The sequence below is a fragment of the Blastocystis hominis genome, assembly GCF_000151665.1.
Source record: "Blastocystis hominis, Singapore isolate B (sub-type 7) whole genome shotgun sequence assembly, scaffold_1".
Taxonomy (NCBI): domain Eukaryota; class Bigyra; order Opalinata; family Blastocystidae; genus Blastocystis; species Blastocystis hominis.
The window spans coordinates 844,741-866,809 of record NW_013171816.1 but is presented as its reverse complement, the minus strand read 5'-3'; the positions used below and the strand labels follow the sequence as shown (position 1 = coordinate 866,809).

General features: G+C 50.2%; 14 protein-coding genes; 9 read left to right on the top strand and 5 right to left on the bottom strand.

Annotated features, from left to right (window-relative positions):
• Window positions 1-109: 109 nt before the first annotated feature.
• GSBLH_T00000917001 (uncharacterized protein) lies at window positions 110-1,872 on the top strand (the record flags this gene model as incomplete). The annotated part of the gene is made up of 7 exons (XM_013039208.1): window positions 110-145; window positions 175-390; window positions 423-493; window positions 526-706; window positions 736-903; window positions 934-1,067; window positions 1,098-1,872. 7 exons carry the CDS (start codon window positions 110-112, stop codon window positions 1,870-1,872), a joined length of 1,581 nt encoding a protein of 526 aa, XP_012894662.1.
• Window positions 1,873-2,356: 484 nt separating this feature from the next.
• GSBLH_T00006985001 (uncharacterized protein) lies at window positions 2,357-4,563 on the top strand (the record flags this gene model as incomplete). The annotated part of the gene is made up of 2 exons (XM_013039207.1): window positions 2,357-2,616; window positions 2,667-4,563. 2 exons carry the CDS (start codon window positions 2,357-2,359, stop codon window positions 4,561-4,563), a joined length of 2,157 nt encoding a protein of 718 aa, XP_012894661.1.
• Window positions 4,564-5,070: 507 nt separating this feature from the next.
• Window positions 5,071-6,074, top strand: GSBLH_T00000916001 (uncharacterized protein). XM_013039206.1 has 6 exons: window positions 5,071-5,219; window positions 5,251-5,424; window positions 5,454-5,545; window positions 5,575-5,692; window positions 5,722-5,835; window positions 5,866-6,074. The coding sequence occupies exons 1-6, from the start codon at window positions 5,133-5,135 to the stop codon at window positions 6,037-6,039; spliced, it is 759 nt and encodes a 252-aa protein (XP_012894660.1). The 5' UTR covers window positions 5,071-5,132; the 3' UTR covers window positions 6,040-6,074.
• Window positions 6,075-6,464: 390 nt separating this feature from the next.
• On the top strand, window positions 6,465-7,685 carry GSBLH_T00000915001 (uncharacterized protein; the record flags this gene model as incomplete). XM_013039205.1 has 7 exons in its annotated part: window positions 6,465-6,515; window positions 6,549-6,647; window positions 6,679-6,852; window positions 6,882-7,043; window positions 7,075-7,220; window positions 7,254-7,365; window positions 7,395-7,685. Exons 1-7 carry the CDS (start codon window positions 6,477-6,479, stop codon window positions 7,683-7,685), a joined length of 1,023 nt encoding a protein of 340 aa, XP_012894659.1. The 5' UTR covers window positions 6,465-6,476.
• Window positions 7,686-7,940: 255 nt separating this feature from the next.
• On the bottom strand, window positions 7,941-8,633 carry GSBLH_T00000914001 (uncharacterized protein; the record flags this gene model as incomplete). Its single annotated transcript, XM_013039204.1, has 4 exons — window positions 7,941-8,234; window positions 8,267-8,387; window positions 8,418-8,498; window positions 8,527-8,633. The coding sequence occupies 4 exons, from the start codon at window positions 8,631-8,633 to the stop codon at window positions 7,941-7,943; spliced, it is 603 nt and encodes a 200-aa protein (XP_012894658.1).
• A 53-nt stretch (window positions 8,634-8,686) lies between these two features.
• On the bottom strand, window positions 8,687-9,547 carry GSBLH_T00000913001 (Imidazolonepropionase; the record flags this gene model as incomplete). Its single annotated transcript, XM_013039203.1, has 5 exons — window positions 8,687-9,032; window positions 9,068-9,186; window positions 9,218-9,258; window positions 9,291-9,397; window positions 9,429-9,547. The coding sequence occupies 5 exons, from the start codon at window positions 9,545-9,547 to the stop codon at window positions 8,687-8,689; spliced, it is 732 nt and encodes a 243-aa protein (XP_012894657.1).
• A 773-nt stretch (window positions 9,548-10,320) lies between these two features.
• On the bottom strand, window positions 10,321-11,159 carry GSBLH_T00000912001 (uncharacterized protein; the record flags this gene model as incomplete). XM_013039202.1 has 3 exons in its annotated part: window positions 10,321-10,583; window positions 10,614-11,071; window positions 11,102-11,159. 3 exons carry the CDS (start codon window positions 11,157-11,159, stop codon window positions 10,440-10,442), a joined length of 660 nt encoding a protein of 219 aa, XP_012894656.1. The 3' UTR covers window positions 10,321-10,439.
• Window positions 11,160-12,369: 1,210 nt separating this feature from the next.
• Window positions 12,370-13,004, top strand: GSBLH_T00000911001 (uncharacterized protein). XM_013039201.1 has 2 exons: window positions 12,370-12,542; window positions 12,573-13,004. Exons 1-2 carry the CDS (start codon window positions 12,394-12,396, stop codon window positions 12,634-12,636), a joined length of 213 nt encoding a protein of 70 aa, XP_012894655.1. The 5' UTR covers window positions 12,370-12,393; the 3' UTR covers window positions 12,637-13,004.
• A 762-nt stretch (window positions 13,005-13,766) lies between these two features.
• Window positions 13,767-14,605, bottom strand: GSBLH_T00000910001 (uncharacterized protein; the record flags this gene model as incomplete). The annotated part of the gene is made up of 3 exons (XM_013039200.1): window positions 13,767-14,234; window positions 14,264-14,362; window positions 14,393-14,605. The coding sequence occupies 3 exons, from the start codon at window positions 14,603-14,605 to the stop codon at window positions 13,767-13,769; spliced, it is 780 nt and encodes a 259-aa protein (XP_012894654.1).
• Window positions 14,606-15,182: 577 nt separating this feature from the next.
• Window positions 15,183-16,449, top strand: GSBLH_T00000909001 (uncharacterized protein; the record flags this gene model as incomplete). The annotated part of the gene is made up of 4 exons (XM_013039199.1): window positions 15,183-15,188; window positions 15,215-15,292; window positions 15,321-15,754; window positions 15,786-16,449. 4 exons carry the CDS (start codon window positions 15,183-15,185, stop codon window positions 16,447-16,449), a joined length of 1,182 nt encoding a protein of 393 aa, XP_012894653.1.
• Window positions 16,450-16,528: 79 nt separating this feature from the next.
• Window positions 16,529-17,676, top strand: GSBLH_T00000908001 (uncharacterized protein). XM_013039198.1 has 6 exons: window positions 16,529-16,605; window positions 16,636-16,756; window positions 16,787-16,851; window positions 16,883-17,211; window positions 17,244-17,419; window positions 17,453-17,676. The coding sequence occupies exons 1-6, from the start codon at window positions 16,594-16,596 to the stop codon at window positions 17,659-17,661; spliced, it is 912 nt and encodes a 303-aa protein (XP_012894652.1). The 5' UTR covers window positions 16,529-16,593; the 3' UTR covers window positions 17,662-17,676.
• A 214-nt stretch (window positions 17,677-17,890) lies between these two features.
• On the top strand, window positions 17,891-19,974 carry GSBLH_T00000907001 (uncharacterized protein; the record flags this gene model as incomplete). XM_013039197.1 has 5 exons in its annotated part: window positions 17,891-17,918; window positions 17,950-18,176; window positions 18,213-18,470; window positions 18,506-19,435; window positions 19,469-19,974. The coding sequence occupies 5 exons, from the start codon at window positions 17,891-17,893 to the stop codon at window positions 19,868-19,870; spliced, it is 1,845 nt and encodes a 614-aa protein (XP_012894651.1). The 3' UTR covers window positions 19,871-19,974.
• Window positions 19,975-20,000: 26 nt separating this feature from the next.
• GSBLH_T00000906001 (uncharacterized protein) lies at window positions 20,001-20,669 on the bottom strand (the record flags this gene model as incomplete). XM_013039196.1 has 3 exons in its annotated part: window positions 20,001-20,138; window positions 20,170-20,389; window positions 20,421-20,669. 3 exons carry the CDS (start codon window positions 20,667-20,669, stop codon window positions 20,026-20,028), a joined length of 582 nt encoding a protein of 193 aa, XP_012894650.1. The 3' UTR covers window positions 20,001-20,025.
• Window positions 20,670-21,128: 459 nt separating this feature from the next.
• GSBLH_T00000905001 (Ribosomal protein S9) lies at window positions 21,129-21,788 on the top strand. XM_013039195.1 has 5 exons: window positions 21,129-21,194; window positions 21,251-21,449; window positions 21,482-21,529; window positions 21,562-21,633; window positions 21,665-21,788. The coding sequence occupies exons 1-5, from the start codon at window positions 21,150-21,152 to the stop codon at window positions 21,736-21,738; spliced, it is 438 nt and encodes a 145-aa protein (XP_012894649.1). The 5' UTR covers window positions 21,129-21,149; the 3' UTR covers window positions 21,739-21,788.
• Window positions 21,789-22,069: the final 281 nt, after the last annotated feature.

Genomic DNA, 22,069 nt, shown 5'->3' with positions numbered 1-22,069 from the left:
AGTAGAACTGCGCAATTTCATTCATGATCTTCAGTATGTCGATTCCTTCTATCCAGGAGGATATAAAGCGTACCTTAAAAAAGCGAAACAGCTTCTTCATGACGCTTCGATGAAGATTAATCCATTGCAGGGTTGGACTCCATCTGTATCCTTGTCGTATCCGCTTTTATTTAGGTTCCTCCGACCATTTCTGTTGAATTTGGCTCAAGAGAGTACTATTCTCTCGAGCTCCGTGGACTTCGCATTTTGCAGCAATGCGGATTTGTTTTGGTGGCTGGCGGCTTGGGTGAACGTCTCGGCTACAATGGCATCAAGGTCAGTCTTCCGGTCGAGACACTCACTATGACTTCGTATCTTGAGTTTTACATCCGCAAAATCCTATCTTACCAGGTACCCCTATTTGACCTTCTCTCTTTCCTCAGCACCGCATCCCTGACGCTGAGTTTCATCGTATTCCTCTCGCGATCATGACCTCCGACTCAAACCACGCTCTGTATTTCCTCGTTTCCTCTTCCTCCCCCTCAGTACTCTCCAATTCCTCGAAGAGCACAATTACTTCGGCATGGACCGAGATCAGATCTTCCTCATGAAGCAGGACGTCGTTCCTTCCGTCGTCGACCCCGCCTGCCACCTCGCCGTTCTCCCCGACGGCCACCTCCTGCGCAAGCCGCACGGCCACGGCGACGTGCACCTCTGTTTATACCGCGTATCGCCGCAGAATCGAATCGAAAATAGGACGGGATTGTCACCAAATGGATCAACGAATTCTCCGTGAAGCGCCTCGTTTTCTTCCAGGATACCAACGCGCTGGCGTTCTACTCCATGCCGTGCACTGCCGCCATCGCCGATGCAACGCATGCCCACATGGTCACCACTTCCGTGCGGCGCCGGCCCCACGAAGCAGTACGTCCCGCGGGGATGCGTAACCACTAGTCGGGCGCGCTGTGCCAGCTGAAGCACGTGCATGGCGAGGAGATGGTGTGCAATGTGGAGTACAACCAATTGGAGGATTTCCTGCGCTCCGTGGACCCGCGGGGAGACTACGCGGACGAGGGCGGGTTCTCTCCGTAGGTTTTGAAAGTTGGCGGCAATCGTAGGTTCCCGGGCAATTCCAACATTCTGTCGTTCGACGCGCAGAACTATCTGGAGCTGCTTTCGAAGTCGCACGGGATCGTTCCGGAGTTCGTGAACCCGAAAATGAAGCCGGGCTCCACGACGGAATACGCGCAGCCGGTTCGATTGGAGTCGATGATGCAGGACTATCCAAAGCTCATGCTGGAGCACGCGATCGCGAACAACACGCATCAAATCGTGGTGTATCCGCGGTTCATGACGTGGTCTCCCGTGAAGAACAGTCCGGCCCGTGCGCGGGAATTACTCAAGAAAACGGGGCATGAAGAAAGCCCGCGAAGCGGCGAGGCGGACCAGTTGGAGTTGTATCGACGTCTTTTGCTGAGTCGAAACGACTGCCCGACGTGCAATCCGGAGCGAAGACACTGCGTGACGATCGAGGAGGGAGCGAAGGTGGTGCTGGACCCCGAGAGCGGGTGTGTGACGGAGGAAATCCATCGCCATGTGGGCGAAGGCGTGGTGCTGAAGGCGGGAAGCGTGCTGATCGTGAAGAGCAGAACGTGGTATATCGAGAACACGGTGATCGACGGATGTCTGATCATTGGGGAGAGAGGGGCTGTCTTGAAAGGAAGCACGATTAAGAACGAGGGATGGAGGTTCAAGGAGATTGACGAGAATGATGAGACGATTCCGGTGGTGATTCGAATGCGAGGGTATGTGGTGGAGAAGAAGGAGAAGTGCGTGCTGAATGGCTCTACGATCGAGGGATCCTACTTGGGAGGAGAAACGGCGTTTATGTAATAATGGGGGTGAGGAGGAGCTCTTTGTTCAATAATGCGTTTTCGTAGAAGGGAGAAGGTGGAATACACGATTTTTGGAGAGTGGGGATACCAGGAGTGTAGATTTTATTTGTACAATGACAGATATTGATGATTTTTCTAGAGATAACTCGTTTTTACAAGTAGAATCGTACGGAAAGTTCTATTTCTAGGAAAACAAAGCATTCCTCAAACGCCATCCCTTTTTGAAACTAATTCATGACGGAGGCGATCGTGTGATTGTAGCAACAATAGTTTTTGCGTGATTGGATAGATTTTGTGTGGGGAAGGTTTCAAGAGTGTTGTGCGGGAGTGCTATCATCTCAGTTACCAAGTCGTGAACTCCTGGTGTGCCATTCTAATCGATTTCATTTCTACATCGAACTATAACGAATCTCGAAGAAATCGTATTGTGAAAACTGCCGTGATAAAAAATGAAGAGTACTGCGTTTCCAAACGATGTGGTTATGTTCAGATCCAAGGAAGTGAGCAGCTTAAAGTCGGTACAACATCTCCTGGATTATGACAAATCGGACGCTGACTATCTCTCCGAGGAGGTAAAGAGCCCGACCGTTCAAAAGCAGCTGAGTCAGAAGAAGAAGAAGGACTACAATGCGAAAACGATTCCTACGAAGATTGAGCGAAAGCGCCAAAATCCCGAGAAAAAAGTGAAATCCAAAAGTATGACCTATTTTGTGTTCTATCCCCTTTTCATCCTCTACCCCTTGTTTGTTCATTGCCTTCAGTAATGTACAAACGATAGTGAGTGAGTTGTAGTTTCTATATGTGGTTGTGGTCGATCATTTTGCCTGATTACTCGATTCACAATCAAAACTCGCACATCTCAACATCACGTCTTCCGTCGGACATCGACGTGAACTCCGAAGCCATTTCGGGGCTTTTGGAAGATCTTCAAGTCGCATTGTTTCGATTGATCCATCGGTCGGTCCAAGGGATCCGCTATTTCTGGCTCTCTTGTTTCGACCCCAACTCCATCCGCTCCTTTTTCGTCGGTCTCCTAACGCTCTTCATGTGGGTGCTGGGCGTGCTTCGCTCCTTTTTCCACCTCTGTTTCTCCATTTTTCGTGGCGATTTCCACATCTCCGAGCTCTTGGAGCCCTCCAATTCGCGCTACAAGCGATGGCAGGAGTGGGAGCAGCACATCAACTCGCTGCTGCAGTCCTATCTGGGCACGCTGGAAGCGAACCGTCCGCCCACGATCTTCAACAAGAGCAGCACGCCGATCGAAGTGGAGGAAAGCTTCGCCGCTTCGCTGCTGACCAAGCCCATGCTCGGCTACCCCCTCGAGGAATACTCCGTCCACACCGTCGATCGCTACTGCCTCGTTCTCTTCCGCATTCCTCGCCCCGAGTCGCGGAGAGTCGTGTATTTTCAGCACGGCGTGATGGACACCGCGCTCGCCTGGGTCTCCGACAAGCCCTCGCTTTCCTTGGCCATCCAGGCCTACCAGCAGGGCTACGACGTGTTTTTCGGGAGCTTCCGCGGGACGGACGGGCATTACGCGAGCGACCGGAAGCGCCACGAAGTGCTGGACGTGAGCGACGCGCACTACTGGGACTACAACATCGACGATTTGACGCTGGATTACCGCGCGTTTCTGGAGAGCATCTACGTGATCAAGGAGCAGGAACGCGCGGCGAAGCAGAACGCGGAGCTCGCCGGGAGCAGTGATTACTCGGTGCAGTTCAAACGCGAGATCATGAACACCGAGTACCGCAATCTGAACGAGTCGGAGCTGCATCGCCGCTACACGCTCCACGCCGTCTCTCACTCCATGGGCGGCGCCGTGACGCTCGCCTACATCGCGCTCTCTCATCTCACCCACACTGCACACCATCTCTCCAACGTCGTTCTGCTCTCCCCTGCGGGATTCCTCGCCGACCAGTCGTGGATCGTCCGCGTGCTCAACCGCGTCTCTCCGCTCCTCTTCACCGAGCGGTCGCCGCCCACCGCGTTCCCCACGCGCTCGTCTCGCGTCCATCTCCTCGTCGCGAAGCTTTTGCAGGACATGCAGACCACGCCCGCGACTCTGGAGCTCGTCAATCAGATCTGCGCCATGGTGATTGGCGGAGAACCGCGGGACTGGCCGTTCCAGAAGGTGAACTACACGAAGTACCCGCTGGGCGTGACGTCGCTGTACGTGATGCTGCAATTCCGGCAGTGGTATTGCCGCGATGCGTTCACGTCGTTCGATTACCCGGGAAATGGGAACGAATTGCGGTACGGGCAGAGAGAGCCGGTGCGGTATACGGACTTTTATGAGCAGTTCGATGTCCCGATTCATTTCATCGCGGGGAAACACGATAGTATCGTGCCGTCGACGCAGGTGTTCCGGCATTACACGAAGTTGCTGCCGGTACTGGGCAAGAGAACGTCGTATGTGGAGTTCGAGAACGCGGGACATTTGCAGTTTACGATCGGTCTGGATCACGATGTGATCTCGTATGTGTTGTATCGGCTGAATTTGGGGGAGAAGGAAGGGTATCATGGACTGAAGACCGAGAAGAAGGAGCCGCAGAGGAAATTTGGATACACGAATGTGGATACGTCGAATCGGTCGTATCTCACGCTTTCTTGGAGTGTTTGTTGGAAACGGAGAAGGGAATGGGGAGTGGAAATGTTTGTTTTGTATTCTAATTCTTCATTATTTTAGAATGAGGATTTAGAAATTAGTGAGAAATATGATAGTTGTGGAATTGAACGAGTATTGCTCCAATCTTAAAATGATCAAAGGTTTTGTATGATTCAAACAAAAATTAGATTCTTTGTGTTGTGTTCTAGTGAATAGGCATACAAACAATCAGTTTAGATAAGAGAAAGAGAGTACTACTCATATCATTAAGGTTGCCCTTTCAAACGACACTACACTCACGACAACACAATCAAAATACATTCAAAAAACAGATCTACTCATCACAAGCAATTTCTGCCCCTTTCTATTTGCAATATACACAACTATAAATTCGATTGCATTTCCCCCACTTTCAATTTCTTCCCATCATTTCACTGAACAGCAACAGCAAACCCCGTGATCGTATTCCCTACACTCCTACCTATGCAAATCATCGAGCATCCCACACAGATCAGCACTCCAACTAAACTCTTTCTTAAAAATAGAACTTTCGGAATTCCTAATAAAGTTACTATTTGCATTATTTAGGCTTTCATCTTTAGGACAAATCGAATAAATCTATGAGGTATTTTTGATTGAAAGGCAGAGTAATGCATAGTTACGATCGAGCATTAACTGTCTTCTCACCTGATGGTCATCTCTTTCAAGTTGAGTATGCCATGGAAGCTGTGAGAAAAGTGCGTTGCCTTGTTGTCGTTTTTCGAATAGGGATATTCTGTGGTCGCCGTAGTGTGTGACAAGTGTATTGTCCTCGGAATTGAGAAGAAAACAACTGCACAGCTTCAAGATTCTCGCACAGTCAAAAAACTGCTGAAAATCGACGAAAACATCACCTTTCTGTTTACTGGCTTGAGTGCCGATGCAAGAAAGCTCGTCGATATCGTACTTTTGTTTCTTTGGGTCCAATCAAGGCGCGCGTGGAAGCTCAGAGTTATCGCATGTCCTTCGATGAGATTCCCTCTGTAAAGTATATAGCGAACTACGTGGGTCGCCAGCAGCAATTGTTTGCATTTTCCCGTGCATTGAGCGTAGATACACACAACGAGGTGGTCGTCGTCCGTTCGGCGTCTGCACGTTTATTTGCGGTATGGACGGCGAGAAGGGACGTCTTTTCACCACGGATCCCGCAGGAATCGTCGTCGAGTGGAAGGTAATGTTCATGAAGTCGGTTCATCGAAGGCCAACGCGAGCGGTCGCAACGAAGCAGCCCTTCGCACTTTCCTCGAGTCGCACTATAAGGAAAACATGACGGAAGAGGAAGGTGTGCATCTGGTATTGTCATGTCTGCTGGAAGTGCGTGCAAATGAATGAATTGAAGCGTAGACGGTCAGCATGGTCGAGCAGAGCGTGGATGTCGTGGTGATTCGACCCAATCAGGAACAGTGCGTGCTACCGAAGGAGGAAGTGGAGGAGAAGATTGTGGTGATCAAAGAGGAAAAGAAACGCGAAGCTGAAGCGAAGGAAGCGGAGAATCGGAGGGAGATGGAGTTGAGTTAAGAAAAATGGTATTGGTGAAGATGCGATGCTAGTTTGATGTGTTTGTTGGAATTAGAAAGGAGAGGGAAGAAGAAGAAGAAGAAGAATTGAGAATTGTACATTTTATTCGTAATTCGTTAAGTTTCATAACATAGTAAATCAGATACGAAAATTAAAAGTCTTATAAAATCACCCATTATTCACCATTTTTATATCTCCCTAATTCTGTGGCATTCTGTTTCCTAAGAGATACACTTTACTTTTCGTTCATGAAAGACTCGCAATTGCAAGCAAATGGCCAAATCAACAAATACTCTCTTTTTTAGACACTTTGGTAGGTTTACAAATATCAATTATGCTCTCTCGTTTTATTGCACGATCTGCTTCTACGAGTAGGAGCTCGCCAATGGAAATGAAAGATAGACGTTCTTCGCTGTTTCTCCACAATTCCGAAGACCATGCGTTGTGTGGACATTACGGAATTCGGTGGACCTGAGGTGCGTGTATCTGCTCGATTGGTGATATTCTAGGTTATGAAAGTGGTGACTCGTGATGTCCCAACTCCTCAAAAGGGAGAAATGCTCATCAAAGTAGCTGCTGCTGCTATCAACCGTCCGGACGTCGTCCAGGTACATTCCAATTTCTTGTCTACGAACCTAGCGTCAAGGAATGTATCCTCCTCCGAAGGGAGCGAGCAACATTCCGGGTCTGGAGTGCTCAGGCACCGTCGTCGCTCTCGGCGATGGCTGCACTGGCTTCAAAGTGGGAGACAAGGTGTGCGGCATTTTGACCGGTGGTGGCTATGCGGAATACACCACGATGAATTGCATGTGTGTAGGAAGCTCTTTCACCCTGCAATCTAGGCGCTCCCGGTTCCGAAGAACACCTCCATGATCCAATCCGCTGCGATCTGCGAATCGTTCTTCACTTCCTACAGCAACGTGTTCATGCGCGGCGCTCTGAAGCCTGGCGAATCGTTCCTGGTCCACGGCGGAACCAGCGGCATCGGCACGAGCTCGATCCAGGTACCCGCGGTTCTTTTTGTTTTTTGGCTAGCTGGCGAAAGCGTTCGGGAACAAGGTGTACACAACCGCGGAAGGCCCCGAGAAGTGCGAGGCGTGCCGGAAGCTGGGCGCGGACGTGGTGATCGATTACACGAAGGAAGACTTTTTCGATGTGATTCGAACCGAAACCAAGAAGAAGTGGGGAAACGTGGAAACTGCGATGAGACGTAGAGGCGTGAACGTGATTCTGGATTATATTGGAGGAGATTATGCAGAGAAGAATATCAAGTTGCTGGCGGAGGAAGGTCGCATGGTGATCATCGGATTTATGAAGGGCCCGCGTGTAGGCTTTGCCGGGCTGTGCTGACATAGGTTAACATTTCGCTGAACCCCATTTTGCTGAAGCGACTTACCATCACGGGATCGACATTGCGATCGCGGTCGCTGGAGTTTAAGCACCAGGTTGCGATGGAAATGTACGAGAAAGTGTGGCCGCTGATTGAGGCGGGCAAGCTGGCGCCGCTGATTCACGCGACGGTAGGACATGGAGAGGAAGGTGATGGGAAGGTGCCGCTGGATGAGGTGGTTCGCGCTCATACGATGATGGAGAAGAATGAACAGATCGGAAAGATTGTTCTGACCATGGAGTGGATTGTTTGTTGATATGAATGAGAGTAGTATTGATGAATGGATGCTTTCATATTGGAGTTTATTTTATTTTTTTTTTGGGGGGGGGGGAAATAAAGATAAATTGGATTTTAAAGGATGCATTGTTGTAGAGATCATTGTAGATATCGAATTTCTCCAACTTGACCAATTCCCTATGATCTGCAAACCACTTTTCACCAGAATTCAATGCCACCTTTCGTACATCCCTTTACAACCAATTTCTTCCCAAACATTGCATAATTCCATGCTCTATGCTATACACCACCTCTCCTCCTCCTCCTCCACCACCACCACCATCACATATCTCCAACAAACACTCCAAAACTCGATCACTTCTCCGCGCTTGATCACATGCTTGATCGGTTCGTCCGCAATGCGATAGAACAAATGCTCCCACTGCGGCGCATCCAGCACCAGCAGATCTCCCATCTTGCCCACCTCCAGCGATCCGTACAATTCGCTCTTCCCGATGGACGCCGCTGCGTTAATCGTTCCCGCGACCAGCGCCTCGTTCATGCTCAGCCCCAGCAGAATGCATCCAAGCTACGCTTCACGCCGGTCCTCTCTCGACCCACATTCATCACGAACGGCATCGACATGCAGTACGCGTTCGGGTTGAAATCCGACGCCACCGCCACAGGCACTCCCGCGGTTATCATCTCCCGCGCTGGAGGCGGCTCCAGATGCATGATCCACCTACGTCTCAGCCCCCAGAACCGCGGTTACGCCGTCGTGGGCAGCAAAACCGCCACCGATTTGTGTTCCGCCATAAGCTGGATCCCCGCGGGACTGATCTTCTCCAGATGACTAGGTGGCAGATCCCCGCGGTTCCTACCTCATGCCGAGCGCGCCGAGCTTGGCGCCCATTTCGGCGCCCTGAATCGCGGTTAATTCATCGGCGTGGAAGTTGACGCCGAGTCCAAATTTCTGGCCTTCTTTCATGATGCGCTCGGTCTGGTCGACGTCGTAAATGCCGGATTCGCAGAAGGCGTGGATTATGGAATTCCAAAAATCGGGACTTTTTTTGGATTGGATATGTCGATGAGTTCGATGTCGAGTTCTCCCTTCTCCTTCAGCGCGATGGCCTTGGGAATCATCTCGTTGATGATCATTTGCGTCGCCTCTTCGGATGTGTAGCCCACAGGCACCGAGTGCGCAGCCAGCAGATTCATTACGATGTCCAACGGCACCTCCTTCTTCACGCGCTGCAGCACGCGCAGAAGCTTGATCTCGTCGTCGGTGACCAGGCCGTAGCCGCTCTTGCACTCAGCGAGCGTGGTTCCGTGGCGAAGCATCGTCATGAGACGCGACTTGACGTTCTCGAGAAGTTCGTCTTCCGATCTATGCGAATGAGAGGATTGATAAATAGTAAGAACGCGTCGTGCGTGTGGCGAACGGTGAAACCGATACCGCCACCAATGCGGTGAATGTCCATGTAGGTAGCTCCTTCGAGCTTCATGCGGTACTCATTCACACGGTCACCGGCGTAGACGGGCTTTCGATGAAGCAGATCTAAATAAAATTACGTGTGTATGACCATCGACAAGTCCAGGAATTACGCAGAGTCCTGGTCTTTACAGAAAGTGGAATGGATCCTACCCGTAGCGTCAATCTCCTTATCAAACGTGCAACCCGCATAGGTCTTCTCAATTTCGGCAGCAGGACCCACAGCAGAGATCAAGCCATCCTTGCCGATAATAATGGATCTAGGGAGTAACTGCCGCATCGCTGCGCTACCCGTTCTCGATAATCTCGATATGATTCATAGCTTCTCCGCAGAGCATCTTTTCGTGATTCTTGGTGATGGTCACCAGCTGCTTTGCATTTCGCACAATTAACTTGAAGGAATTCGACATAGCAAATCAAAGAGTGGAAATAGTACGAAAACCGCGGTTATTCCTCAAACAATCGAATATAATACAATTCTAGATGACATCGGCTTTGTTCGTAGACAGAACCGTTACAGAATAACTCCCCAGATACATCTCCGTGCACAGCAGCTCCGTCCCGCTGGTCTGGACCCCCTCGTTTTTAATGCAGGGATGCATCTTCAGCGTCTGCTCCACAGACTCGAACTCCGGATAAATCGCGTCATCGTCGCTCGTGAACACCGGATACCACACCGTCTTCCTCCCAAAGGGCGCAGGCATCACCAAACTCACCCTACCTCTGACCCCGTTTCCCCGTTTCTACGGCCAATCAGTGTGATTCCGCGCGGCCACATTGACCACAAACACCACCGGATCGTCCCGCGTCCCCGCCTGCATCACGAGCACGGCGGGGTCTTCCGCGTGGGCTCCCTGCTCGATCTTCGTCAGCGTCGTCGCCGCGTGCCATCGCAGTCTTCTCCGCAGCGCAATCAATCGCCGCGTCGCCTCGCCGAAGCCCCAGTGCGCGCCGCGCGTCTCCCATACGCCGCTCCGGAACCGGCCGACGGTTTCTTCCAGGCGGAGCGGGGCGGGCTTGGCGGCAAACGGGTCGAGCGCGAAGAACTCGGCGCCCTGGAGCAGCGTGACGATGCCGGGGCCGCTGAGCCGCGCGAAGAGCAGCAGCAGCAGGCGCTTGGCGGCGAGCGCGAAGCAGGGCTCCACGCGCAGCAGCAGCGCGAGCAGCCGCGCGGCGTGCGCGTTGGGCAGCGACTCCACGGGCGTGAGCTCGCGCTCGTGCGCACCGCGCTGGACGAAGAACCGCGCCACCGCCGCGGGGTCCAGCGACGCCGCGAGGAACACGCTGCGCAGCTCCGCCTCGCTACGCGTGAGAAACAGGGAAAACGGGGAACCCGGCGAGGTCGCGCTTGGCGTGGAAGCCGAGGCCGCCTTGGCCGACGGCGTCGACGATGTTCTGGATCGAGTGCCGCGTCGTCGCGTGCAGGTTGTCGTCGTCCTCCCCGAACTACGCGTCAGTCCCGCGGGACTCGCCCACCCAGAGCCGCACCGCGGGGAAATGGCCGACCACGGAGCGCAGCATGGCGGCGAGCGCGGCGTTCTCGGAGCCCTGGCCGTGGGCGCAGCGCGCGCCGTCGAGGCGGAGGCAGAGCAGCCCCTTCCAGTAGACGCCGTCGAAGCCCAGCGGCCCCGTGAAGGCGTCCAGCGTGCTCGCGAACAGCGAGAACATCGCCTGGTCCTCCGTCAGCCGCGGTTTCTGCGAGAGATGGGCGTTGTAGCGGTACTCCTCGCCCGGCTCGAATAAGGGGCCATAAGACGACGGGTGGCCCGATTGGTCGTAGTCGTAGAACACGGACGCGTTCGAGAACCCCGTCCAGTCCACGTCGAACAGGACGCGCATCCCGCGGGAATGGATCGCTTCGACCAGGGCTTTGAGGTCGGTGAAACTCCCGTGCGCCGGGTGAGGAGCCTCGGGAGTGAGGATGGTCCCGTGGTCTAGGATCGAGGAAACGGGGAAACCGATACGCCAGCAGCGGGAATCGACTTCGGTGTCGCCGTCGCAGATCATTGGCCAGAGCGACATGATGCGGATGATGGTCACGCCGAGGTGCTGGAGGTAGTCCAGCTCGTCGATCGTGGATAGATACGTTCCTTCTTCTACGAGTTATCGTGGAAACGTGGAAACCTACGCTGTTCGGATCCGGTGAAGGAGGGAATGTGCAGAACGTACACGATTTCTTCGCTTAGCGAGGCGACGGTGTCGCTGGTTTTCGGTGACGAAGATGACAAGGAAGAAGTGGATGACATTGATGAAATTGATGACATTGATGACAATGCTGAGGATGCCGAGGATGCTGAGGTCGAAACAGAGGCGCTGGGAGAAGCATGCTCAGCAGAGCTTTGTGGAATGTGCGGATTGGCACTTCGGAGAGACGACACGGAACGTGGAAAAGAAAAAAGTGTGGAATTGATGGCGGAACTGTCCGTTGGATCGGGGCGCAGATCGGCAGGCTCGCGGTTGCGCCATCTGCCTTGAAAAAATATACTAGAGTTGAGCAAAACAAAGGAGAGCAAAAGTACATTTCGCGTCCTCCTTGAATGAGTTTCTGTTTACACTCGTTGTTTAGGTTACAAATTTGATAGTCGTAAATACAATTGCTTCCAATTGAGCCAATATTAGCAAACCAATAGCCATTGACTTGAGGGCTACAGTTCAAATCCAATCACAAGTACGTACGTCATATTATAATGAACTTCCATAGACCCTGGAGATTTTACATTCACTATTACATATGCAGCTTTAGGAGCAAGGACACGAAAGGCAAGTCCGTTTCTGTGCTGCAAACCATCATCTAAGGTATAAAAATCGTTCGTAGACCAAAAATAAGTCCCAATGAAATTACTACGATCACAATGTACTCCGCTAAAGCCAGGAACACATAACCTTGTGGTAGTAGTATTGTCCACGAAATACAAATATAATAAATACACCAAAATAACAACTAGAACTATCATTGCAAAAATACCATAAATGGCTCGTTTCTTGTATTCTTTCCGTTTAACTGTCTTAGAGACAATCGCTTGAGTATGTTGATAGGTTGAACTCTGCCTCCAGTCACGATTTTCAGAATACTGGTAGCGGTGCATATAGGAAAATTCTCGCATATAACGGCTATTTTTATAGGCGGAATATGGTAGAGAACTCATTTTACAAACATTATAATTAGCATGTAATTTGCCCAAGATAACCGCGGATTTTCTAATATTTTTTTCATCAAACACAGAAAACCTCTAGAGATAACAATTCTAAGCACGAGATGGAGAAAAACCCTCGCGACAAAAGTGCTCGATTTCCAAATACTTCGCTGGCATCGCTCGTCACTTTCGAAAAATCGCTATTTGAATACAGTGCCATCCCCGTACTTCCTCCGCCACCGATTATCAAATATTCGGTCGTTGATCGAATGTAAATGTATTTCTTATCCTGCGACAAAAGACCACGCCAGTGTTCCACAGAATTGTTTTCGATGCGAATAATCGTCGTTTCGGGACTGCCATAGGCGTCATTTCGATCGACCCATGGATCATTCCGATAGACCGCTATCACAAGATTTCCCTCCAATTTCATCAAAAGGAGGGAAGGAACTGCGGATTTTGCGCACCTTAGTAAAGACATGAGTGTGTAACCGTCGCGATTCGACGAATAGACAAGACGAAGTGGATGAGCGCAGACTCGATGAAGCAACGGGGCGATTTTTTGCCAAAGAGACACGTCCAGAATAAGACTCTTTCCTGTCAGTTTCAAATTGTAGTAATCTCCAGTATAAGCAATAGTATTATTTCCATTCTCAAGGAAAATGGATATTAAAGAGTCGAAATGTTTGAGACTTTCACAGGCGCGAAGAGAAGCTTCTAGATAGTTCCATGTGTGTTGATTGTTGAATACAGTGTACAGAGATGACAAAAACTAGAGTGTCAAGTAGATGGGATTTCTACAAGAAATCCGTGCGCAATAATGCCATCAAAAATAGCGAGATCGCTATTCTCTGGAATTAGAAACGTTTCTAGAAGGAAAGACAGCGAAATCGTGGAGGAGGGAATCTCGAAATCTGCAAAGGAGGAGAAGGGAAATGAGCATACGTTTCAAGAAGCCCGAATACAAAACTTCGTTGCAGATAAAGTACTTTGAATGCTCCGTATCGCTTAAGAGTGTGTAGAGGATCTGCAAACAAAAGAGATTTGTGTTTGGTACATAGAATGTTTCTTCCTCGCTAAATACCGAGAGTACAGCGATTGTCATTGGAAGAACAAGTGGACAATATGAGATTGCAAGGAGTTCCTTTGCTAGAATACAAATGCGAATACAACTCATTCTAGAAGCTAGATGATCTTATATTATCTCACCGCTGCTCATTTGAAATCGCGGAAAGCAACACAGAACAGTGAGTCGAACCAAAAGTTGGATACTATCCGTAAAGAACATCTTAGAACGAAAACAAAATTAGGATCAATGGAACTATCGCCCCAAACCGTTTGCTGATAAAGTAGATAATCCCCTTTTTTCTTGAACTCATCAAGTCGTGTTTCTTGGATCTGTAGACATTCTAGCCATTTCGCTCTTCCTACTTTTGATTGTTTTCACAGAAACCGTGTACGATTCGTATCGGTGACATCTTCATAGATGGAGTGGTTAAGAATCACCTGTAACTCCTAAGAATGGTAATAATGTCAAAAACTGACAATGTCCGCCGAATCTTGTGTTTTCTTCTCGGCTTCTAGACGTTCTTTCTTGCTCCCATAGCAGCAAGAGAATAAACGATTCATAGAACAAAAACTGGCAATCACTCCAACTTGCTTCGCTACTCTCCGAACTATCGATCTCTTCGTTTTCTTTAAAATTTGTGTCATGTATATCGTTTGTATCTTTTCTCTCTTCCTCCTTGTTGTTGTTGTTGCTGCTGCTGCTGTTGTTTTTATCACTCACTTCTACACGCTTCTCTTGTTTTGGGGTTTCCAATTTGGCCTCCTTCTCCTTCTCCTTTTCCTCCTTTTCCTCCTCCTCCTTCTGTCGCTTGGTACTCTTCTTTATCGCATATTTCTCTGTTTGCTCTCTTGCTTTCCTCACAAACAACTCATTATTCTTCAAGTACTCCTCAGCCTACGTCTCACAACTCCTTCATCCTCTACAATATCAACCATCAATGGATCCAATGGGTTTGGAGCCGATAGGAGAAGACGGAGGGATGTGAGGAGGACACAGATATTGATGGAGGGCAGCCAATTACCCTGAAAATGATGCAATCCCATTGACTATACGGCTGGAGGCATTTTAAGCAGGTCTAGGCAAATTCTCCCAGTAGTATCGATATTCGGGTGGTAAATTGGAGTGATGAAGCGTAGCTTGGGAGGTTCAAAGGGATACCGATTTGAAAGTGTCAATTCCAATTCGAAAACACCGTTTTCATACGGAGAATCCTCAGGACCCGTGATTTCTACAAAAACAAGGTTTTCCTCACCTGCTACCTGCATGATAATTTGTTAAACTATTGTCAATAGAGTATATGCACACGCCTAACCATCATGTTTGATCTTTCGCTCGTACCTGGAGGAGGGTTATATGTGAACATTTTCTGCTCGCTGGCGATGCGAGCGCTGAAAGCAGATAACTGACTCATGAAAAACTAAGTCCTATTCAGTTGTTTCTCATTTTCGATTGCTAATTTCATGCTCCGAATCGCAAACCATTGTGCTCGAGCCGCGAGATGGACTGTGGGAATATTTCGTTTTCGTAATTGTGTAGTCCCCGCTCATTCGGAATCTCTCCCTCGCATCGCCGAGCTGCTCCTTTACTCCTATTCAGCGCATTCTGCAACAGCCAAAAGGCTCCGAAACGACCGTGTTTGGATGGGTGCGTAGCAAGCGAGTGTTTAAGGACTTCACGTTTGTGGTGGTGAACGATGGATCCAATGTGAATGGAATCCAGGTAGTTTCTGTGCACGGTTGTGAGAGTAGTGTGTAATTCCCTCTACGGCCACGCATGATATTTCGAATGGATGTAGCATTCAGATTGCGGGTGTGTTGAAGCAACCCCTCTCGGAGAAGCATCATGTGTGTGGTTTGTGCGTGTTTTCATTCTAGGATAGTCTAGAGCTAAGTGCTGCGTCCTATCATGTGATTGGAGACTGTGATCCGAGCAGCTATCCCCTTCAGAAGAAGGTAGAGTGCAGGATCGGGTGCTCAGTAGTTCCACACTCCCGAATTCCTCCGAAGCATTCCGCACATTCGCCCCCGTTCCAATCTGCAGGGCGTTGTCAACCGTATGCGAAACACGATGATCCAGTCCGTCCACCACACACTGCAGTCGAACGATTTCATCCAAGTCATGACGCCAATCATGACATCCAACGACTGTGAGGGAGCCGGCGAGCTGTTTTCGGTGGCCTTGGCGTCATCCAATCAAATCGATTTAAACGCTTTCTTCAATTCGCGCGCGTTTCTCACCGTGTCGGGGCAGCTGCAGGCCGAAATGATGGCGCATGCGATGACGCGCGTGTACTCGTTCGCTCCGACGTTCCGTGCTGAGAACTCCAACACATCGCGCCATTTGTGCGAGTTTTGGATGATCGAGCCGGAGATGTGTTTTGTGCAGCTCCCCGATCTGATGGACCTCGCGAAGAAGTAAAACAGGAGAATTGCGCATAAAAAATAGAGTGATTATGGATGTGGCGAAGAATTTGGAGGGAAAACACGGCGAAGATTTCCGATTTTTGGAAAGCCGTGTGGACAAAACCGTACCGGAATTGGTGCAAACTCTGCGTGAAGAAAAGAACTATTGCCACCTGACGTACACGGAAGCCATCGACATTCTGACTCGCAAAGGACAAAAGTTCGAAGTTCCGGTGAAATGGGGAATCGACCTCCAATCCGAACACGAACGCTATTTGTGCGAGAAGTACTGTGGCAACAAGCCTCTCTTCTTGACGCACTATCCGGCGGAGATTAAGCCGTTCTATATGAAGGACAGCGGAGATGGAAAGACGGTGGAGGCCATGGACTTGCTCGTTCCGCGCGTTGTATGTTTTGGGTGGATTCGGAGTGACGTGCAGGGAGAAATCGTGGGAGGAAGCATGCGAGAAGATCAGTACGACGTTCTGAAGCGCCGAATGGAGGAAAAGGGATTGTTGTCGGAAGAGGTGGAGAGTGGCAGGAGCACGAAGGCGCTGGATTGGTACCTCGATCTACGTCGATACGGCTCGGTCCCTCACGGAGGTTGGGGATTAGGGTTGGAACGCTTGATTGAGACGTTTACGGGAGTTCAGAATATTCGCGATGTGATTCCAGTTCCGCGAGTTCCTGGAAGCTGTTTACTTTAGCCAGATTGTTTGTTTGCGAAGAAAGTACAATATCCTAAAATCGAGACTTTTTTTGTACGAATTAGATCCAAACTCCTGGAATAACAAAGGAGACTAATAGTCACTCTTTCGCATTAGAATCTTCTTTCGTTACTGAAACGCACTATGGAGGGAAAGGTTCAAAAGCGCGTTCTTTGTGAGGTGTAGTCTATGAAACAGCATAACTCATCTGCTTCGATCCTCTGTCCAGGACATACGCGAACAGTGGTCGGATTGGACTGCAGTGCAAATACACCAGATGGTGTATTTTTCGTCAGTGCTTGTCTCGGTAATCACTCTCTCATGCGTGTTATTAAAGATGGTAAACCCATGTTACGAGAAGCAAAAACAGGAAATTGGATTGGGTCCTTTATTGGGCACGAAGTACTCTTTTTCTTGCTGCTTGACGACCTAGGGCGCGGTTTGGTCTGCTCGCGTGAACAAGGGCGCTACGCTTGTCGCCACAGCTAGCGCAGACTTCACAGGCAGGCTTTGGAATGCAACGAACGGTTCTCTCCTTCATTCATTCCCCCAGAAGCACATCGTGAAAGCAGCCGCAATTAGTGAAGATTCTTCCTTAGTTGCGTTTGGAGGGAAATCAAAGGAGGTGAATATTTACTCTACTTCCTCCTACGATCTTCTTTCCACGTTTCACTTCGATGAAGAAGTGGCCTTCTTGGAATTCTGTCCTTTACCTTCTCTTTCTACCAGAATGATCTGTGTCGGGTTATCTGGAAAGATTGTGTATTCTTGTTGCGTTCTCGACTCATCCCCAGCCTTTTCGACTCAGCCTCGACATCTTCTGAATTGCACTCTATCCAACTGACAGATATTATTCTGGACGTTTCACTGAGCGGTGATCTCATCTGTCTTGCGACATGTCACGGCGTTCGGTTCTTATCATGGGATCTTGTGATCATGAACAAAAAGGAATATCCCTTCCATACGAACTGTATGGCTGTGCTCTTTCTCGCCTTACGAATAGCCTGTGACGTAAACCGGAAGCATACACGCTACCTCGTCTCGGATATTGACACGATCTATGAAGTGGATTATCAAACGCACGAAATCATTGCTGCCTATCATGGGCATCATGGCACGGTCCATTCGTTGCGCTATTGCTCGGAGGGCGATGCGTTTATTTCGGGGTCGGATGACTCGAGTATTCGTCTCTGGATGACTGATCGTAATTGAATGTGATTGCTTTGTGTTGTGTTTGTTGAAGAGAGCAGTGGAACGAAACCGGCCTGGCAAATGCAAATCGTTCTCGTTGGAGGGTTTGTTCAGTCCACTCCAGACAAAGGCAAAAACGAAGTGTTGTCCCTCTCGATGAAAACGGGAATTTTGGTAGTTTGGCGCAAAGGCGTTTCATTCCAGATTAAGGTGCAAAGATTCTTTTAGCAGATTCGATTTTTGATCTACCATGGCTCATACTATTACTGCCGTTCAGGGTTCGAGGTTGGTGGAGGCGATAAGGCGTAGGAACCACTCAGTCACTCTTCAAGGTGGAGCGTGCCATTCTCTCCGTCTCGGACAAGACGGGACTCGTGGATCTTGCCAAGTTCCTGGAATCCTACGGAGTGGAGTTGCTGTCCACTGGAGGAACTGCCAAGGCCATGCGTGATGCTGGCGTGAAGGTGATGGACGTATCTGAATACACGGGTGCTCCTGAGATGATGGATGGCCGTGTCAAGACGCTGCATCCCAAGGTAAACACACTTTTTCCTCTAATTGTAATCACATAGGTCCATGGAGGAATCCTTGCTGTCCGTGGAAACGAGAAACACGAGAAGGACATGAAGGACAACGGAATCAAGAAGATCGACCTGGTTGTTCTGAATCTCTATGCCTTCGAAGACACCGTGGCGAAGGGATACAATTTCGAGACCTGCATTGAGAACATCGATATTGGTGGTCCTTCGATGCTCCGTTCCTCGGCCAAGAACCACGCTGCCGTTGTGATCTGCTCTTCTCCGAGCCAGTACGCTGCCCTCATGGAGGAGGTACCTTTCTCTTTCCCATCCCGTGACGCTCCCAGATGAAAACGCATGATGGCTGCACCACCCTGGAGCTGCGCCGCCGCTTCGCCGCCGAGGCCTTCGCCCTCTCCGCAAAGTACGACGCGGCGATCAGCAGCTGGTTCGCGCGCCAGCTGAACCCGGAGGGCGCTACGGACATCATCGCGACGCGTCCGTACATCCCGGTCCGCGAGCTGAAATACGGCTGCAACCCGCACCAGAAGCCGGCCGGCCTGTACCGTCACCTGGGCAGCGACCTGCCGTTCACGATCGTGCACGGGAATCCGGGGTACATCAACCTGTGCGACGCGCTGAACAGCTGGATGCTCGTCAAGGAGGCGCGCCAGGCGCTCGGCGTCGTCGCCGCGGCGTCCTTCAAGCACGTGTCCCCCGCGGGAGCGGCCATCGCGGTGCCGCTGACGGAGGTGGAGAAGGAGGCGTACGAGGTGGGAGAGAAGGAGATGAGCGGCGCGGCGCTGGCGTATCTGCGCGCGCGGAACGCGGATCCGATGTCGTCGTTCGGCGACTTCGCGGCGATCAGCGACGTGGTGGACGTGGAGACGGCGCAGTTCCTGGCGACGTGCATCTCGGACGGCGTGATCGCGGCCGGATACGAGCCCGAGGCGCTGGAGATTTTGAAGAAGAAGAAGAAGGGCGCGTTCATCGTGCTGCAGGGCGTGGCGGACTTCGCGATGCCGCCGATGGAGTTCCGCGAGCTGCACGGCTGCGTGCTGGCGCAGCGACACAACGACGTGGTGCCGTCGAGAGAGCAGATGGGCAACGTGGTGACGGCGAAGAAGGAGATCCCCGAGGCCGCGATGAACGATCTCATCCTCGGCAACATCTGCCTGAAGTACACGCAGTCCAACTCCGTCGCCTATGCGCGCAACGGACAGATGATCGGCGTCGGTGCGGGGCAGCAGAGCCGCGTGGACTGCGTCAAGCTGGCGGTAGGAAGGAAGGGAGCGAGGCGTGAGGGCTAGGCGCGGAAAGCGGCGCTGTGGTATCTGCGCCAGCATCCGAAGGTGCTGGGACTGAAGTTCAAGCAGGGCGTGAAGAAGCAGGACCGCGTGAACGCGCGTGTGCGGTACATCGAGGGCGACTTCACGGAGGTGGAGTACGAGCAGTGGAAGACGCTCTTCGAGGAAGTGCCCGAGCCTCTCTCCCAGCAGGAGAAGGACGAGTTCATCAAGACCATGGACGGCGTATCGCTCTGCTCCGATGCCTTCTTCCCCTTCCGCGATAACATTGACCAGGCCTCCAAGTACGGAGTCAAGTACATCGCGCAGCCCGGAGGCTCCATTCAGGATGAGGCCGTCACTGCTGCCGCGGACTCCTATGGCATGACGATGGTGCACACGGGACTGCGTCTCTTCCACCATTAAGCCAAAGGGAACCAAACCGGACCGAACCGAATCGAATGGACTGAAATGGAATGGAATGGAATGGAAAGATAGATAGAGAGAGTCGTTATTTTTTATAAATAGGTTGAGTGTTTGAGGCAAACAAACAAACAAAAAGCGAAATGTACAACGTAGTTTTAATCAGTCTTCTCAGTCTTCTCAGTCTTCTTCTCTTCCTCAGGATGATCCTTCTTGGTCGCATACATGATACCACCGACGATCCAGAGGATAATGTAAGATCCAAAGAAAGCTAAAAATCACAATAGTACCACACTCCATACCGGAAACCAGCACGATAACGATCAAACCCCAGTTCCAATGTCCGCAATGGGTCGCAAACTTGTAAATGCCTTCATTGACATTCATCGCATTCATAATCGCCAAAGCCTGTTCGCCATTCTCGAAGCTTTGGATATGAGTAAGTGTGGCGTTATTCTTCTGAGCCATGTTAAACAACAATCTCCAGTGGCAACGATTCCACATAAACTCCTGCACCGCTTTCTAAACATTAGCAACAAAGAGAAAACCATACCACACACTTGCTATGTTCCTCACCACATTCAATACTATCAATATTCTGGAAATACTCCGGTTTGCACAGAGTAATAATGGTGTCGTTTCCCGTTAAAACATTTGTCACAAACTCGCCAAATGTCTTGGTCTCATCGTTCACGTTACCAGGGCATGCACTTTCATATCTAGAATAGTGCGAGGACTCCTTGGGCGTCGAACACAGCACGACACTGAAGGTCAAAAGAGAAAATATTACAAAGAAGTTCATCTAATTGCAAAAGTTTTTGAGAATAATAGTACTCGTGAATAGAAATAAGAGCATGCATTTCATTGGATGCACCACTGTTCATCAATCTTTCCCACTTGAAACTGCCGCAGTGGTGAATTCTTTGTTTTTTTGACACTTTTGAAACAGTCTCGGGTAATAGGACATGAATAGAGAAAGGAGCGGTTTTCAACAACGAGGAACTACTTTAGTATTCTAAATGGATAGACGGACAGAGCATTGTTTTTAGAGCATATCAGGCTATTCGAAAGGGTTTATTACCAGATATCAGCCTCTTTGAATTCACCCATCCTGTGAGTATGTTGAAGTATGAATAGCATTGTGGTGGTTTTATATGTGCAAATCTATGCAAATCTATAGAGATACCAAAATCGTGTATTCATTTCAAGTATATTTAAATTACCCCCTTGCGATTTTTGTGAAACTCAAGAGTACAATAACTTCCGTTGTTCTGAATATATCATGTCTACTGAAGCTAAGCCTTCTGTCCAGTGCTTTGGTCGTAAGGTAGGAACAATGAATTGTGGCATTTGGTGGACTTTGTGTATTCTGACTCTGTATAGAAGAATGCTGTGGCCGTTGCCCACTGCAAGTATGGAAAGGGTGTGTTGAGACTGAACGGTCAGCCTATTGATGTGATGCAGCCCGAATGCCTGAAGATCAAGGCTATTGAGCCTGTTCTGCTTCTGGGAGCTGAGAGATTCGCCAACCTCGACATTCATCTGACTGTGAAGGGAGGAGGTCGCGTGGCTCAGATTTACGGTAGGCAGCCCTTGTTGCTGGGTGAAATGTAGCCATCCGCCAGGCGCTCTCCAGAGCGATCGTCGCCTTCTATCAGAAGTGTAGGAAGTCGTTGTGTGGCGTGATGGGTTAGACGTTGACGAGCAGGCCAAGAGAGAGATCAAGGATCTTCTCGTGTCTTTCGATCGTTCTCTGATTGCTGCCGGTTCGGTTTGGTTGGTTGGTTTGATGGGTAGATCCTCGTCGCTGCGAGCCCAAGAAGTACGGAGGTCCATCTGCTCGTGCTCGTTACCAGAAGTCTTACCGATAAATGTTGGGCTGTTTTCGTCCTTTGGATGGAAACAATGGAAGTGCTTTTGTGTGCTGTTTGTTCGATTTCGCGTTCTTCATACCAACTGAGAGAGCAAGCGACTGCGGTTCGATTGGGTGACGAACGTTGAGTGTTGATGTTGTGGCGTGGCGTGGCGTGGTATGGGTTGGCTTGGGTGCAACAAACATGGAAACAAGATGGAGTTCCACACATCTCAACAAAGTCTTCGTAGGAGCAGGTTCCCAGGTTCTCCTTCTTCAGCCGATACACCCACGCGCTGAACAGTTCATCCACATCAAACAGCCTATCGCTCACCGTCCTTCCGCCTCCC